The sequence below is a fragment of the Chrysemys picta genome, chromosome 2 (assembly GCF_011386835.1).
Source record: "Chrysemys picta bellii isolate R12L10 chromosome 2, ASM1138683v2, whole genome shotgun sequence".
In the NCBI taxonomy this organism is placed as follows: Eukaryota; Metazoa; Chordata; order Testudines; family Emydidae; genus Chrysemys; species Chrysemys picta.
The window spans coordinates 39892279-39910420 of NC_088792.1; the positions used below are offsets into that span (position 1 = coordinate 39892279).

An 18142-nucleotide genomic window follows, 5' to 3' on the forward strand; every position below is an offset into this window, starting at 1 on the left:
GTGTGAGCTGCATGTCCTGACCGCTCCCAAAAACTGAGCGCCGGGGCAGATCCTCCACTGGTGTAAACTGAGCAGCTTCATTAAAGTCATGGGAGTCTATACTAGTGGAGTGCCTGACTTTAGAATTGGTGCAGCTGTTTCGTGTGGCTGGGAAGGAGGAGGGGGAATGTGGGGTGCTCAGGGGAGGGGGCGGAGACTTTGGGGAAGGGGTTGGAATGGGGGCAGGGAAGGGGTGGAGTTGGGCGGGGCTGGGGGCGGGGAAAGGAGTGGGACCGGGGGAGGGGAAGGGGCGGAGTTGGGGCGGGGCTGGGGCCCCGTGGAGTGTCCTCTTTTTTCAATGTTCAAATATGGTAACCCTAGTTTAACCCTAATGTTCTTTCAGGGCTGTCACTGCTGTTTACAAACCAGAGCAAAATCTTTCAGTTTTAATAAACAGAGATGTGTCTTGATTTTACATGCTTGAGTTCCACTATATATTGAGGGGCACTAATTGCACTGAAACTGAAATGTTGTTAATTGATAACTAAACGTCCATTTTGATTTGCATACACAGTGTTGTAGAGGAATTTCAGTGTTTTTAAACCTTGGTTGTCACAGCACACACTTCCTAAAATAGTTGAACCTGCCTTAACAGATCCCAGTGTGAAACATCATCAATGGGACAAAGTCCAGCCATTTGTGTGTCGCATAAGAAGACCAGCATGGAGTAGCAACCCACAGTGAGGTTGTATGAAAAACTGAGCATTCACATCATTTTACACTGTACTTCGTTCATTATGGACCATGATTCTCAGTGCAGTGTGAGCTCAGCAAGCAGAACACCTGCTCGGTGTTTTAGAGTTGAACACAGTGTCAGGTTGGAGGCAATATTTCTTCATTATTTTCTAGATGAGCAATTTAAAAACAATTATTTAAAAAAAATAGGAGAAAGGTATTGAAAAAGGAGTGTCCTGGAAAAGAGAGAGAGAGAGAAAAAAGGGATTTAGGACAGAGATGATAGACCAAAGCATAGAAATAAAGCTTGAGAGTAGGAAAAGGGAATGCAGTAGCGAGAGAAGACTGAGAATGGCCTGGGAGTAGAAAGAAAGGGCTGGCCTGACAGAGAAGAAAAAAGAATAAGGAACAGTGAAGAGAAGGTGGCAACAGAGGTGCAAGGAGTTGGTAGTTGATATAACAGGGATGATGAAGAAAGAAAAGGAAAGACGACCTGCTGAGAGCAGCTGTAGAATTAGCCATACTATCAGAACTATTGCCAATCACAGCAATAGCTAACCTGAAGACAGGTATTAAGACTTATAGAGTGCTTTCTTACAAGAGAGAAAAGTTAATTTAAAGAACATTCAGCCTGTCTATAGACAGATCAGAGACACCCCATGCCCCCATTAGCCAACTCCTATCTGACTTTCATTGCCAGACTCATCCCTCTTATTACCAATGGCACATTGCTCTTATAGTGTCCTGGATATGTACTCACACCTCACACAAACTCAGGCACATCTGAAATGTAGCGGTTGTTCTGCACTAGCAACTCTGCACAGTATTTAGCTAAAAACATAGTCAACCAATAGGAACAATAAAATAAAATAAAAATCCAGCAAAGCAAAGAGGTCTACCAAAATTCCACATCCCACTCACTCTCCCATCCCCCCAAAACCCCCGAACTGCTTTGCAATAGCAATGGGGCAAATCCTAGGAAACATCCCAGGTAAATGCATGCCGTAGACAGAGAACAAAGGGTTGCTACTGCAAAGCCTTTGGGGGTGAAAGGAGAGAGACTTTTATTAACATCAGACAAAATGGTCGCTTGCCAGAATCACATGCATATCCAGACCTTTGAGTGTTTATCAGAACTGAATTCCAAGCTTGACCCATCACTAAATGTACCACTTTTCATGTTTTGTTTGATAAGAAATCAATGAGTGAATTAAACCCAAACAGCTCTGATGCCATTTCCTCTGTTGAGATTTCCCTCATTTAGACAGTGAGACTGACTGGACTGTACATAGCTTTATCCAACATTTAACAAGAAAACTATAACTAGCTAATGATATATCCTTCCAACGATGATTGCCATCAATTGAGATAAACTGTCTATACACTAAGACTTCTCTGTGAAGAAAACAAAAATCCTTCAGTTTTGTTCCCAATTCTTATAAACAATCCTTTTTTAGTCTTGGTTAAATGCTTTTTAGAGGAAATAACCAACCATAACAAAAATGAAATGCCTCCAAATCAGATTTTCAGGGAAGCATGTTTATTCATCAACATTAAGCAGTTTTGCCTGACTTTGGAATAAATGTGTTGTTTCATGAATATTTACAAAATTTATTTTCTCTTTTGGCCAATGTTTGAAAGATCCAGCTGTTAGCTCTAAATTTTCTTCCATAAAAAGCAGGGTGGTATCCTGAAGTTGGAGAGCCTGATTTACAGAGGTGCTGAGTTTCCATAACTCCAGTTAAAGTCAGTGGGAAATAAAGATGTTCAGCACCTCTGAAAAACAGACTTATTAAGCCTTTTAACTAGCTCAAAATTGTTGAGGTAAATAGAGGACAACAGCTTTATCGTCAGTCCCTGCTGGAATACTGAATTTTGTACTTCAGTCATGAACATACGGCTATAATCATTTTTTAAATATTATCCCATTGAAACTCTGAAAATACTTTTGGTTTTAATTTTTTTTTGAGCGGGTAGAAAAAAACAATGAAAAAAGCCCCAAATAAGCCAGATGTGGTTCTAAAAGACATCCAGTGTAGAGAAATCAGAACAGTGATTCACAAAATTTATCACTGTGCCACTTTGTCTGCAATTTTCCCAACTGAACTGCCAATTGTGCTGGTTTTTTGTTTTAAATACAAAAGCTTATTATCTGTCTGTGCCTAATAATAGCCAACATACCATGGTTACATTTTGTACTGAACAATGGTGAAACAAGTTGAAAAGATCAAATGTAAATCAGGTGCTGCCTACTATTTAGAAGCCACCAAAGAATAAACTCTTGTATAATAGAAGATGAACTGACCCAAATGAAGAATTTTGACTTATTTCCAAAGAAATTTCACTTTTGGCATTTTGAGTTTGCATCCACTGATGTTAGAACATCTGGAAAAGTTTTGATTATATGTCCAATAAAGGTCCTGGTAAAGTGAGGTTCACCTCAGATTTCTCACACCCACTAGCCTGTACTATAGAGGAAAATGCCAGAAATGCCATATATAGAGAAAGTGAATCCTTTTGACAAAGACTAACAAGGATTATAGGTACACAAAAGGTCAAACACCTAGTTGCGTATTGAAAGAGAGCTCTGCTCAATCAAGAGAAGTTCAACTGGTTGAACAATGTAAAAACACACTGCACATATTATGTGCTACATCTCTGCTGCTCTGTGAAAGGAAAATGCTTGCTGCTTACAGTGAGAAAGCACTCGGTTACTGTACATGGCTGTAAATCTAGAGAATGTTGTTTACTTCATTATAATTATACTGGATGTAGACTGGTATGCCTGAGAACAGATTCTGGCCAGTTACACTAGTATACATTCAATGCAAAGCCAAAGGCTTCATTGTTCTGGAATAAGCATTTATTGTAGACAGTTCAAGGAACCTCACTCCCAATCTATCCAAATTCTAATTCATTTACCTTCTATAGTATACTAAAGCCGGTTTGAAGTGTTGAAATAGATTCCAAATCCATCTCTGGATGATGTTCTGTTTCCAAGTCACTAATGGGACTGATCTGCCATGAGTGTATACTAGCTATCTATGCTGGAAGTTCACTTCAAGTAGCATTGAACTTAATTTTCATTATTATTCCACAGGAAACATGCCCTTGTCCCATTGCCATAAATGGAAGTTGCACCTAGCGAGCAGTTGAAACAGCTTTTCAAGCATCAAGAGAAAAGGCATTAGTACAAGACGACTGAGGGCATTTCCCCAACTTCGCAGTATGAAGTCAACCAGTTCTTGAGCACGACATGAAGGTTGCTGAACATTTAACATATAAATCAACACAAATTATGAACTGTAAGCTCTTTTCTAAAAGGGTTATAAAGAAGTCCCTATGTGAAATTCATATTCCGGTTTACAGTTTCCCATGCTGTCTAGCCAGTTGATGCAAAGTCCTAGCTAAAATATTAGACAAGAACTAATAACACAGCTATACGAACTCTGTGCCTTCTTCAGGGACAAAGTAAGCAGCAATTTATATTCTGTGTCCTAAAGAACCAACAAATAAACTAAAACAACTATATTTTATTTCACTTTTGCAGTAATTGACTGCAACCATGGTTGATTTAACACCTCTGAAAGACAAGAATGCAAGAACATGCATACTTAAAGAGCAGCTGACATTGGCTCTCTACAGGCCAACACTATTTAACAGTTCTGTCAGGGTACTGTTATATTGCTGGCACATACTAATATAAACTTGTTCTGTTGAAAGTACTATTTGACTCCAAGAAAGTCAACTGCAAATTGGCCATTCCCTTGAATAATAATACTTCCCTCAAGAACTGCAAGCTAGTAAGCAACACAGTTACCAAGAATTTCCACCCTTCACAAAACAGTACTCTCCTATAAGTGAAGAAGTCAAAGTAGCACAACCTAAAGAGTACAGTAGGTGGTGTAGAAAGGAACCAATCAAAATAGCCGCTGCAATTCCACTGCTTCGCCTCTCACCAATTTGCAGTTTGCTTATCTGCCATTTACCAGAGATGACAAAATGAACAGAATAAGCTTAAAATGACATTCTATAATATGTGCGCTGGTAAATTAGTATCACTTCATAAAATCAGGGGGGAAAAAAAAAAACAATCCCCTCCAAACCACCCATGTAGATGAAAAGTTAATATATCCTCAAAATTAGGCATTACAAATATTGCAAGCATGAAATTCATTAGATGACTATAAATTCAAACATAATAATGTTAGGGAAAAGTAAAATTGGGTACGTGTGAGATATGCTTATATGTATACAAAATTTCAAGCTAGAGTGATGTCTGAGGCATAACACATGCATGCCATGTGTTCTAAATTTGTAAATATAAGGAAAAGTCCTTTGTTGTGTCTAGTACAGGGAATTAGATGCAAGAGACTTGGTTTCCATTTGTAGCTCTTCTACAGACTTGCTGTGTGATCTTGGGCAATTCCTTAGGCTGTAATCCAATGCCCATTAAAATAAATTAGAATATTTCCACTGACTTCAAAGAGCATTGGATCAAATCCTTAGTGCTTACTCCCAAGGGGCAATGAACACCTACAACTTTTATCTACTCCATTTGGGCGGCCCTTATCCACTTTGGCACCTTAGAATATAAAGTGAGGATAAAAATCCTTACCCATTTTGCAAAACTTTGAACTCTTGGAATGAACGAGTCCACACAAGCAGAGGTTATGTTTTCCATTTGGTAATGTTATCATTTGCCATTAAATGACATGTGTCGGGCCAGACTTACTCCTGCTGGTGCAGGGATAGAAAAGGCCTTTGTAAGTGTTGAATGCAGCTTTAATTTTCATGGTAGCCCAGCCTGCAGGCTGCTTTGGGGATGGGCTGAATCAGGTCAGCTCACATCAGGTTTGGCTATGCCACACCCCTGCCAGCATTGTCCACTTTGGGGACTGCTTATACAGTCCTAAAGCACTAGGGACAATCTTGGGCAGCTTGTTTCATTGCATCTTTTTTCCAAGCACACCTTCCCTAAGGTGTACTGGACAATCTGGCCCAAAGTACGTCTGTAAAGACAGCGCACCTAGAGAATGAAGTGTGCACTGGAATCCTTAATGGTGCAACTGAAGTCGAGCTATGATCAAGATATACGAACACCAAGTGATAACAAAATAAGGAGTGATGACTAGTCTTAATTTTAAGTAAGATGAGTATTTTAAAACTTTTATAACACCTTTAACCTCAGATAAAATAAAAAGACAAAAAACAGTGTAACTGAAAAGATTATGCAAACACAAAACACTAGTTAATTTTGGTGTCTTCTCTCCCTTGCCCTCACTGAAAGGAATGTATGTGGTCTGACATTCACAGTGTGGAATGTGTTCTCAGAAAAAAAAAATCCAACTTTGAAAGGATGATTTTATCTTTCACCTAGGTACAAAGGCATTCTATGCACAGATTATTTGTTCCCATTTACTAATAAAGAAACATACTGCAGCAACTAAGGTGGAATAGCCTATATGGAATACAGAATTGTGTTGGTTGATTTATTTTACTTTGTCTGACTCTTTAATTATTTTATTGTACTTAAGTCATCAGTTCAAGAGAAATAAAACAGGAAACTACAGTGGGATCTATAAATCACATCAAATTGCATTTGAATTAACAAACTGAAATTAGCTAAGTGATTTGGTGTTCAGTTAAATCCACCTCCATGCAAAATTTGCTTCCCCACCTCCACACTGGTTCACATCATACAGAACTTTTATTACATACTGGGAATTTGCTGGATCCTATGGACCACCACAAATGCATCCGACAGTCCCACTTTCACTGGGTGATTGGTTGAACTTATCTGTGTCACTGAGACAGGAATCTGGAAGAGAAAATAGATTGATGTGCATTAAATATTAATTTTTTACATCAAGAAATTCAAGGCTAAAAATAACAGTACTGCCAGAATGAGCATTTAGTGTGTGTTTAACAGATATAAAATAGAAATTTAAACATATTATAAGAAGGATGCAGCATGCCTAAACAAAGTTTTAATATAGACTGAAACTGTTGATTTTAATTTTAATTTTATCCTACTTTGATTTACAGCTTATTTAACAATATTCACATAATCACCTCTTTTTAAAAACAAAACACTTCTTTCCTTCCTTTTGTGTTCAGCTAGACTGGACAATGACAATTGTTACAATACTGTCTGGATCTGCAGTCGAATAGATGGGAACGATACTGCCCTAGAAAAGTATTGGCTTCCATGTTCATTTTAATGGGAGGGTTAACTTGATGGCCTAATTATCTGAACTTATTATCTACTATTAAATATTGATCAGCATAGCAAACTCATCCAGATGACATATGTATCCTCCTTAGGAATCCTTATATCCTGGCATTCCATTTACTTTTTGGTGCAACTGTTCCTGGAATATTTTATGTAGTTCTTGTCTCCACAGTTTGGGAAAGATACAGAAAAACATAAGAATATATTCAGATTAGTTACAAGCATTGGAGGACAATATATATGAAAAGAGTCTGAAGGAACCATATTTTCATAGTCTCCAAAATATAACACTCAAAGGGGATATAATCAGAATCTAGAAAACTCTATAAAGGGAGAGTATAAATGAAAGAAGGGAATTAATCACAAACCTCAGAAGACTGTAGGACAAAGGAGGAAAAGCTTAGGCTGCATATGAAAGAAATATTCCTAAACTGGAGGAAAAGAGACCATAAAAGGCATCATCCATTTAGCTATTCAAGATGAGGTTAAAGAAGACATTGCTGGAGGAAGATGCAGTGAATAAGATCTGCAAGATACAGAGGGGGCAGACTAGATGAGCTAAGTAACCAGAGTTTCATGCTCACAAAAAACTACAGGTGCAGTTCAAGTTTGTGTGTGTTTGTGTAACTATCTAACTGTGCCCCAAACTGGTAGCCTGAGATGTAAATGATATCAAGTGTTCCCATAAAATAAAAATTGTGAATGTCTAATTTTGTGTCTAATGGTGATATCGGGTATTAAAATAGGAGATTGGAGCCATGTAATATGGAAAACACAAATAGAGCCGTCTGCACAAAGATTTGGAGCAGAAATATCTTCACAGATTTTGCCAAATTCCCTGCAGATTTCGGCTTTCGTGTGCTTATTCTAATGAGATGTTAAGCATGGAATCAATCTCTAACTATCACCAACAACCCAAGATCCTAAAGTTCAGAACCAATAAACTGGAACAGAAATCTAATTAAATGTTTTCCAATAATGCTTTCATATCGAGTCTGTCACAGGGTAGCACCGTAGAAATGGGCAGCATGGAACCCAGCACAGATTACTGCAGTTCAAGAAGGGGCAAGGACAAGAGGGTTCTCAGGAGGTGTATGCTTTTGTTGGGGGGGGGGGGTAAGGACATTAGAATGTAGACTGACACTGAAGATTTGGGTGCCCCAGTCAGAGGCGTGCAAAAGGGGGTGGGGTGGGGAAAGCAGCAGCATGGCCTCCCCCATAATTGATGGGGGCACAGAACTTCTCCGGCCCCAGGGCCAAGGAAGAACAAGCTGCTCCAGGGGCCGAGGGTGGGGAGGAGAAGAGCGAGGTCCTGCTGGAGTAGGGGGAAAGCCAGCCCTTACCGGGGCTGGGGCCGGGGGTAGGGAAGAGCCAGCTTCTCCGCGGGCCAGGGTTCGGGTGGAGGGGAGGGAGGAGGAGAAGAGCAGCGAGTTCCTCCCGTGGCCGGGGCCAGGGGAGAGCCAGTTCCTACCAGGACCGGGGCTGGGACTACAGACGTGCCCCTCCAAAAGGGGTCAGATTTAAATTCCTTCACACGTCCCTGCCCCAGGTAGTGGTGTGACTACTGGGAGGTTTAGACCAGGAGGGGTAGGAAGGGGCCTGAGTGTTTCAGGTGGGTGAAAATGGGACACATCAAGTGGTTCTGCCCTTTGAAGTGGGAACTTGGGAAAGATGGTGTCTGTGGAGGTGAAGAGCCTTGAAGAGTGATGGAAATAATTGCCCAGTGGAAGCACTGACGCAGAGGAGGGTACTGGGGAGTGGAAGCTAGTGTCAGAGGTAAAACACTGTATGGTGGGGACCCAGGCAGGGCCTTGGGCTGATCAATGTGCAGCAGGGACCCAGGGCAGGGCCTCAAAGGAGCAGCATCTCTGAGAAGGGTACAACTATGGAGACTGCACTGATGGCAGTACTGTGTAGGGCTATCATGGGAATCGGGGCTGTCAATCGCAGTTAACTCAAGCGATTAACTCAAAACAAATTAACTCGCTTTAAAAAATTAATCATGATTAATCGCAGTTTTAATCACGCTGCTAAACAATAATAGAATACCAATTGATATATATTATAAATATTCCTGGGTGTTTTTCTACATTTTCAAAAATATTGATTTCAATTATAACTCTGAATACAAAGTGTACAGTGCTCACCTAATATTTTTTGATTACGAACATTTGCACTGTAAAAAAAGATAAGCAAAAGAAATAGTAAAAAGAAGAACAGGAGGACTTGTGGCACCTTAGAGACTAACAAATTTATTAGAGCATAAGCTTTCGTGGACTATAGCCCACTTCTTCGGATGCATATAGAATGGAACATATATTGAGGAGATATATATACACACATACAGAGAGCATAAACAGGTGGGAGTTGTCTTACCACCTCTGAGAGGCCAATTAATTAAGAGAAAAAAACTTTTGAAGTGATAATCAAGCTAGCCCAGCACAGACAGACAGTTAGATAACAAGTGTGAGAATACTTATAAGGGGAGATAGATTTCAATGTTTGTAATGGCCCAACCATTCCCAGTCCTTATTTAAACCGGAGTTGATTGTGTCTAGTTTGCATATCAATTCTAGCTCAGCAGTTTCTCGTTGGAGTCTGTTTTTGAAGTTTTTCTGTTGTAATATAGCCACCCGCAGGTCTGTCACTGAATGACCAGACAGGTTAAAGTGTTCTCCCACTGGTTTTTGAGTATTTTGATTCCTGATGTCAGATTTGTGTCCATTAATTCTTTTGCGTAGAGACTGTCCGGTTTGGCCAATGTACATGGCAGAGGGGCATTGCTGGCACATGATGGCATATATCACATTGGTAGATGTGCAGGTGAACGAGCCCCTGATGGTATGGCTGATGTGATTAGGTCCTATGATGATGTCACTGGAATAGATATGTGGACAGAGTTGACATCGGGGTTTGTTACAAGGATAGGTTCCTGGGTTAGTGGTTTTGTTCAGTGATGTGTGGTTGCTGGTGAGTATTTGCTTTAGGTTGGGGGGTTGTCTGTAAGCGAGGACAGGTCTGTCTCCCAAGATCTGTGAGAGTAAAGGATCATCTTTCAGGATAGGTTGTAGATCTCTGATGATGCGCTGGAGAGGTTTTAGTTGGGGGCTGAAGGTGACAGCTAGTGGTGTTCTGTTATTTTCTTTGTTGGGCCTGTCTTGTAGGAGGTGACTTCTGGGTACTCGTCTGGCTCTGTCAATCTGTTTTTTCACTTCAGCAGGTGGGTATTGTAGTTTTAAGAATGCTTGATAGAGATCTTGTAGGTGCTTGTCTCTATCCGAGGGATTGGAGCAAATGCGGTTATATCTTAGAGCTTGGCTGTAGACAATGGATCGTGTGGTGTGTCCTGGATGGAAGCTGGAGGCATGTAGGTAAGTGTAGCGGTCAGTAGGTTTCCGGTATAGGGTGGTATTTATGTGACCATCGCTTATTAGCACAGTAGTGTCCAGGAAATGGACCGCTTGTGTGGATTGATCTAGGCTGAGGTTGATGGTGGGATGGAAATTATTGAAATCATGGTGAAATTCCTCAAGGGCTTCTTTTCCATGGGTCCAGATGATGAAGATGTCATCAATGTAGCGCAAGTAGAGTAGGGGCGTTAGGGGACGAGAGCTAAGGAAGCGTTGTTCTAAGTCAGCCATAAAAATGTTGGCATATTGTGGGGCCATGCGGGTACCCATAGCAGTGCCGCTGACTTGAAGGTATATATTGTCCCCAAATGTGAAATAGTTGTGGGTGAGGACAAAATCACAAAGTTCAGCCACCAGGTTAGCTGTGATATTATCAGGGATACTGTTCCTGATAGCTTGTAGTCCATCTTTGTGTGGAATATTGGTGTAGAGGGCTTCTACGTCCATAGTGGCCAGGATGGTGTTTTCTGGAAGATCACCGATGGATTGTAGTTTCCTCAGGAAGTCAGTGGTGTCTCGAAGATAGCTGGGAGTGCTGGTAGCGTAGGGTCTGAGGAGAGAGTCTACATAACCAGACAAGCCTGATGTTAGGGTGCCAATGCCTGAGATGATGGGGCGTCCAGGATATCCAGGTTTATGGATCTTGGGTAGCAAATAGAATACCCCTGGTCGGGGTTCTAGGCATGTGTCTGTACAGATTTGTTCCTGTGCTTTGTCAGGGAGTTTTTTTAGCAGATGGTGTAGTTTCTTTAGGTAATCCTCAGTGGGATCAGAGGATAATGGCCTGTAGAATGTGGTGTTAGAGAGCTGTCTAGCAGCCTCCTGGTCATATTCCAATTTATTCATGATGACGACAGCACCTCCTTTGTCAGCCTTTTTGATTATGATGTCAGGGTTGTTTCTGAGGCTGTAGATGGCGTTGTGTTCTGCATGGCTGAGGTTATGTGGCAAGTGATGTTGCTTTTCCACAATTTCAGCCTTTGCACGTCGACGGAAGCACTCTATGTAGAAATCCAGTCTGTTGTTTCGACCGTCCGGAGGAGTCCACGCAGAATCCTTTTTTTTGTAGTGCTGGTAGGGAGGATTCTGTGGGTTAGTATGCTGTTCAGAGGTATGTTGGAAATATTCTTTGAGTCGGAGACGTCGAAAGTAGGATTCTAGGTCACCGCAGAACTGTATCATATTCATGGGTCTGGAGGGACAAAAGGAGAGGCCCCGAGATAGGACAGACTCTTCTGCTGGGCTAAGAGTATAGCTGGAAAGATTAACAATATTGCTGGGTGGGTTAAGGGAACTACTGTTGTGGCTGCTTGTGGCATGTAGCAGTTTAGATAGTTTAGTGTCCTTTTTCCTTTGTAGAGAGGCAAAGTTTGTCTTGTAAATGGCTTGTCTAGTTTTTGTAAAGTCTATCCATGAGGAAGTTTGTGTGGAAGGTTGGTTTCTTATGAGAGTATCCAGTTCTGAGAGCTCATTCTTAATCTTTCCCTGTTTGCTGTATAGGATGCTGATCAGGTGATTTCGCAGTTTCTTTGAGAGTGTGTGACACAGTCTCTCAGCATAGTCTGTGTGATATGTAGATTGTAATGGATTTTTTACCTTTAGTCCTTTTGGTATGATGTCCATCTGCTTGCATTTGGAAAGGAAGATGATGTCTGTCTGTATCTGTATGAGTTTTTTCATGAGGTTGATGGATTTCCACTCCATACGGCTAAATGCAGTGCCTTGCATAATGAAAGGTTTCAGAGTAGCAGCCGTGTTAGTCTGTATCCGCAAAAAGAAGAACAGGAGGACTTGTGGCACCTTAGAGACTAAAAGGCTGAAATTGTGGAAAAGCAACATCACTTGCCACATAACCTCAGCCATGCAGAACACAACGCCATCTACAGCCTCAGAAACAACCCTGACATCATAATCAAAAAGGCTGACAAAGGAGGTGCTGTCGTCATCATGAATAAATTGGAATATGACCAGGAGGCTGCTAGACAGCTCTCTAACACCACATTCTACAGGCCATTATCCTCTGATCCCACTGAGGATTACCTAAAGAAACTACACCATCTGCTAAAAAAACTCCCTGACAAAGCACAGGAACAAATCTGTACAGACACATGCCTAGAACCCCGACCAGGGGTATTCTATTTGCTACCCAAGATCCATAAACCTGGATATCCTGGACGCCCCATCATCTCAGGCATTGGCACCCTAACATCAGGCTTGTCTGGTTATGTAGACTCTCTCCTCAGACCCTACGCTACCAGCACTCCCAGCTATCTTCGAGACACCACTGACTTCCTGAGGAAACTACAATCCATCGGTGATCTTCCAGAAAACACCATCCTGGCCACTATGGACGTAGAAGCCCTCTACACCAATATTCCACACAAAGATGGACTACAAGCTATCAGGAACAGTATCCCTGATAATATCACAGCTAACCTGGTGGCTGAACTTTGTGATTTTGTCCTCACCCACAACTATTTCACATTTGGGGACAATATATACCTTCAAGTCAGCGGCACTGCTATGGGTACCCGCATGGCCCCACAATATGCCAACATTTTTATGGCTGACTTAGAACAACGCTTCCTTAGCTCTCGTCCCCTAACGCCCCTACTCTACTTGCGCTACATTGATGACATCTTCATCATCTGGACCCATGGAAAAGAAGCCCTTGAGGAATTTCACCATGATTTCAATAATTTCCATCCCACCATCAACCTCAGCCTAGATCAATCCACACAAGCGGTCCATTTCCTGGACACTACTGTGCTAATAAGCGATGGTCACATAAATACCACCCTATACCGGAAACCTACTGACCGCTACACTTACCTACATGCCTCCAGCTTCCATCCAGGACACACCACACGATCCATTGTCTACAGCCAAGCTCTAAGATATAACCGCATTTGCTCCAATCCCTCGGATAGAGACAAGCACCTACAAGATCTCTATCAAGCATTCTTAAAACTACAATACCCACCTGCTGAAGTGAAAAAACAGATTGACAGAGCCAGACGAGTACCCAGAAGTCACCTCCTACAAGACAGGCCCAACAAAGAAAATAACAGAACACCACTAGCTGTCACCTTCAGCCCCCAACTAAAACCTCTCCAGCGCATCATCAGAGATCTACAACCTATCCTGAAAGATGATCCTTTACTCTCACAGATCTTGGGAGACAGACCTGTCCTCGCTTACAGACAACCCCCCAACCTAAAGCAAATACTCACCAGCAACCACACATCACTGAACAAAACCACTAACCCAGGAACCTATCCTTGTAACAAACCCCGATGTCAACTCTGTCCACATATCTATTCCAGTGACATCATCATAGGACCTAATCACATCAGCCATACCATCAGGGGCTCGTTCACCTGCACATCTACCAATGTGATATATGCCATCATGTGCCAGCAATGCCCCTCTGCCATGTACATTGGCCAAACCGGACAGTCTCTACGCAAAAGAATTAATGGACACAAATCTGACATCAGGAATCAAAATACTCAAAAACCAGTGGGAGAACACTTTAACCTGTCTGGTCATTCAGTGACAGACCTGCGGGTGGCTATATTACAACAGAAAAACTTCAAAAACAGACTCCAACGAGAAACTGCTGAGCTAGAATTGATATGCAAACTAGACACAATCAACTCCGGTTTAAATAAGGACTGGGAATGGTTGGGCCATTACAAACATTGAAATCTATCTCCCCTTATAAGTATTCTCACACTTGTTATCTAACTGTCTGTCTGTGCTGGGCTAGCTTGATTATCACTTCAAAAGTTTTTTTCTCTTAATTAATTGGCCTCTCAGAGGTGGTAAGACAACTCCCACCTGTTTATGCTCTCTGTATGTGTGTATATATATCTCCTCAATATATGTTCCATTCTATATGCATCCGAAGAAGTGGGCTATAGTCCACGAAAGCTTATGCTCTAATAAATTTGTTAGTCTCTAAGGTGCCACAAGTCCTCCTGTTCTTCTTTTTGCGGATACAGACTAACACGGCTGCTACTCTGAAAAGAAATAGTATTTTTCAATTCACATCAGACACGTACTGTAGTGCAATTTCTTAATTGTGAAAGTGCAACTTACAAATGTAACGCTCATTACAAAAATAATGTGTTAATTAAATTTGTGATTGAACTCCTTGGGGGAGAAGTGTATGTCTCCTGCTCTGTCGTTATACTTGCATTCTGCCATATATTTCGTGTTATGGCAGTCTCGTATGCTGATCCAGTACATGTTCGATTTAAGAACACTTTCACGGCAGATTTGACAAAATCCGAAGAAGGTACCAATGTGAGATTTCTAAAGATAGCTACAGCACTCGACTCAAGATTTAAGAATCTGAAGTGCCATTCAAAATCTGAGAGGGACGAGGTGTGGAGCATGCTTTCAGACGCCTTAGAAGAGCAACACTCCGAAGAGCAGAATCTACAGAACCTGAACCACCAAAAAAGAAAATCAGCATTCTGCTGGTGGCATCTGACTCAGATGATGAAAATGAAGATGTGTCGGTCCTCACTGCTTTGGATCGTTGTCGAGCAGAACCTGTCATAAGCATGAAAGCATGTCCTCTGGAATGGTGGCCGAAGCATGAAGGGGCATACAAATGTTTAGCATATGTGGCACATAAATACCTTGCAATGCCAGCTACAACAGTGGCATGTGAATGCCTGTTCTCACTTTCAGTTGACATTGTAAATAAAAAGCAGGCAGCATTATCTCCCATAAATCAGAAGAGCTCGTGATCATGGAGACTCAAGGCCGCAAACGCACTCCAGCCTGGAGTACACAGTAGGGTTACCATACGTCCGGATTTTCCCGGACATGTCCGGCTTTTGGGGGCTCAAATCCCCGTCCGGGGGGAAATCCCCAAAAGCCGGGCATGTCCGGGAAAATCGGGAGGTCAGCCGGGCCCGCGGGGATCCGGTCAGCCGGGCCGGCGGGGAGCCGGAGGAGCCGGGCCCGCGGGGAGCCGGGCCGGCGGGGAGCCGGGTCAGTCGTGCCGGTGGGGAGCCGGGCCGGCGGGGAGCCGGTCAGCCGGGGAGCCGGGTCAGCCGGGCCGGCGGGGAGCCGGGCCGGCGGGGAGCCGGGTCAGCCGGGCCCGCGGGGAGCCGGGCCGGCGGGGAGCCGGGTCAGCCGGGCCCGCGGGGAGCCGGGCCCGCGGGGAGCCGGGTCGGCCGGGCCCGCGGGGAGCCGGGCCGGCGGGGAGCCGGGTCAGCCGGGCCGGCGGGGAGCCGGGTCAGCCGGGCCGGCGGGGAGCCGGGCCGGCGGGGAGCCGGGTCAGCCGGGCCCGCGGGGAGCCGGGCCGGCGGGGAGCCAGGTCAGCCGGGCCCGCGGGGAGCCGGGCCGGCGGGGAGCCGGGCCCGCGGGGCCGGGAGCCGGGGGGTGCGCCGGGCCGCCGGGGGCCGGCAGTGCTGGGCGGGCCGGGGGTGGTCGGCCGGGGCCGGCACCCCAGGGCCCGAGCTGACCCAGGCTGGAAACGCCGGGGGGCCAGCCTGGGCCGCGCCTCCTCCCCCCACACCCCCCTTACCTGCTTCAGGCTTCCCGCGAATCAAATATTCGCGGGAAGCAGGGGAGGGGGCGGAGACTTTGGGGAGGGGGCGGGGTTGGGGGCGGGGCCGTGGAGTGTCCTCCATTTGGAGGCACAAAATATGGTAACCCTAGTACACAGGAGGTGCTGGATATTATTGCTATGTGGGGAGAAGAGTCTGTGCAGGCAGAGCTCCGATCCAGCAGAAGAAATGCTCACATCTATGCTAAGATCGTGCAGGGCATGGGGTAGAAGGGCTACACCAGAGACATGCAGCAGTGCTGCATGAAAATAAAGGAGTTTTGGCAAGCGTACCAGAAGACAAGGGAGGTGAACAGTCATTCTGGTTCAGCCCCACAGACATGCTGCTTTTATGAGGAGCTGCATGTGATTTTCAGCAGAGACCCCATCACTATCCCAAAACACTCCATGAATACCTCCCAGGAGCCCTAAGAGAACTTGAGCAACAACGAGGAGGAGGAAGAGGAGAATGTGAGGCAGGCAAGTGGAGGATCTATTCTTCCCGACAGCCAAGAACTGTTTTTAACCCTGGAGCTATCCCTTCACAGGACCAGGTGGCAGAGGAGCATGATGCCAGGGAAGGCACCACTGTGGGACAGCTACACACAGTGCAGTGTTCTATGCGTCGATGCAAGCCCTGCTAGTGAGGATGCACTCCACCGACACAATGAGCATAATGTGGACATGCAAGATCGACTTGCGTAAATCAGAGGCCCAATGTCGACTTACATAAAGTCGACTAACTTTGTAGTATAGATATGGCCTATGAGATGAGCCAGCTGAAAGGAGAGCTAGAGCAGCTACAGGAAAAACACAATAATAAGGGTCAGAGAAGAAGATGCCATTTATATTGACTGCGCCTGGTGAGACTGAGTGTGTGTCCCTGGCCCCACTGCACAGGACTGGGATTAAGGGTTTGTTCTTGTGGGACTTGGGAGCCTGGATGCCAGGCACTGAGAGCCAGCAGCCATGGGCTCCAGCTGGGAAATCTGTACTGAGCTGAGAATCTGGCCTCTCAGTGCCAGGCAGGATGTGGAGCTGACAGGCAATGTAAGTAATGCAGAATACAGACACTGCCTTGGTCTAACTCAGTGGTTCCCAAACTTTAACAACTTGTGAACCCCTTTCACTAAAATGTCAAGTCTTGCAAACACCCTCCTAAAAGTGAATATTTCCAGGGATTTTCTCCTTTACCTGAGTATAAATTATAAAAGCAGTGATCTTGGAAATATAAAATTTGTTTTTATGACATGCTTATTACACACTATTTGTTATTATTAGTCATTACAGTATTTTTATTGCATTATGAAAACGGCAACACTCTTCCAAGATCTCACTTTTGTAGCTTGTATCACTTTGAATAAGCCTCTTATAAGACAAGGCTCCTATGTTTCAGATGTGAAACAGCATGAACGTATTTAAGAAGCCAACTCAAAGAGTTCCTCCTACACAAGCATTCAGGTCTTGAGCAGTCCAGGCAAACAATGCACGTTACAACAAAGCTTAAAATTGTTCATAAGAATTTTAAAAACAGTACTAGCTGCCTATATAATTTTAAAAACAGCAAAAAATATCCACCTCCCTTTCCATTTCTTATAAGGAGTCTTGAAGTTTAAATCTCCTCAGTGTGATAGCAATGCTTGCTTTGATCTGCTTAGCTCTTGGAAGTCCAGGGGCTCCAGGCTGCTGGCCCCGTGCTGCCCAGGATCCCTAGGGACATCTGACCGCCATTAGAGAACTTTTTCCCCCCCAAGAACCCCCTGTAACATTTCGTGAACCCCCAGGGGTTCATGAACCCCAGTTTGGGAACCACTGGCTTAACTACATCGACCTAAGCGCTGCACCTCTTGTGGAAGTGAAGTTACGTCAGTGTAGTGGGGGACTTAAATCAGGGGAGCAATGCTGTAGCAAAGGACAGACACTTACAGAGTTAGGTCGATGTAAGCTGCCTTATGTCTACCCATGTCTGCAGTGTAGACCTGGCCTAAGGAACATTAGCTTTAAGTACTTCCAACAGAAGACTATTTAAAAAAAGAGCTTTTTAATCCAAACTGTAAAGCTCTTAAAAACTGACCTTCTCTGAGATTTACTATAGAAGCAGAGGGCAGTCATGATTAAAATATACATAAGCACATTTCCCTGCAGATTGTTTATTAATATCCTCTACTGACAAAACTGAATTCTCACTTCAGTGTGTCCTAAGCATTACAAACT

The 18142-nt window shown here is 43.8% G+C and overlaps 1 protein-coding gene across 2 annotated transcripts in view; it reads right to left on the bottom strand.

Annotated features, from left to right (window-relative positions):
• Positions 1-18142, bottom strand: part of PLXDC2 (plexin domain containing 2) — a 397134-nt gene that overhangs the window by 85614 nt on the left and 293378 nt on the right. For both annotated transcript variants that reach the window (XM_065582995.1, XM_008162807.4), the window contains exon 7: positions 6436-6535. In XM_065582995.1, the coding sequence (XP_065439067.1) occupies positions 6436-6535 (100 nt within the window). The remainder of the gene's footprint in view (positions 1-6435; positions 6536-18142) is intronic.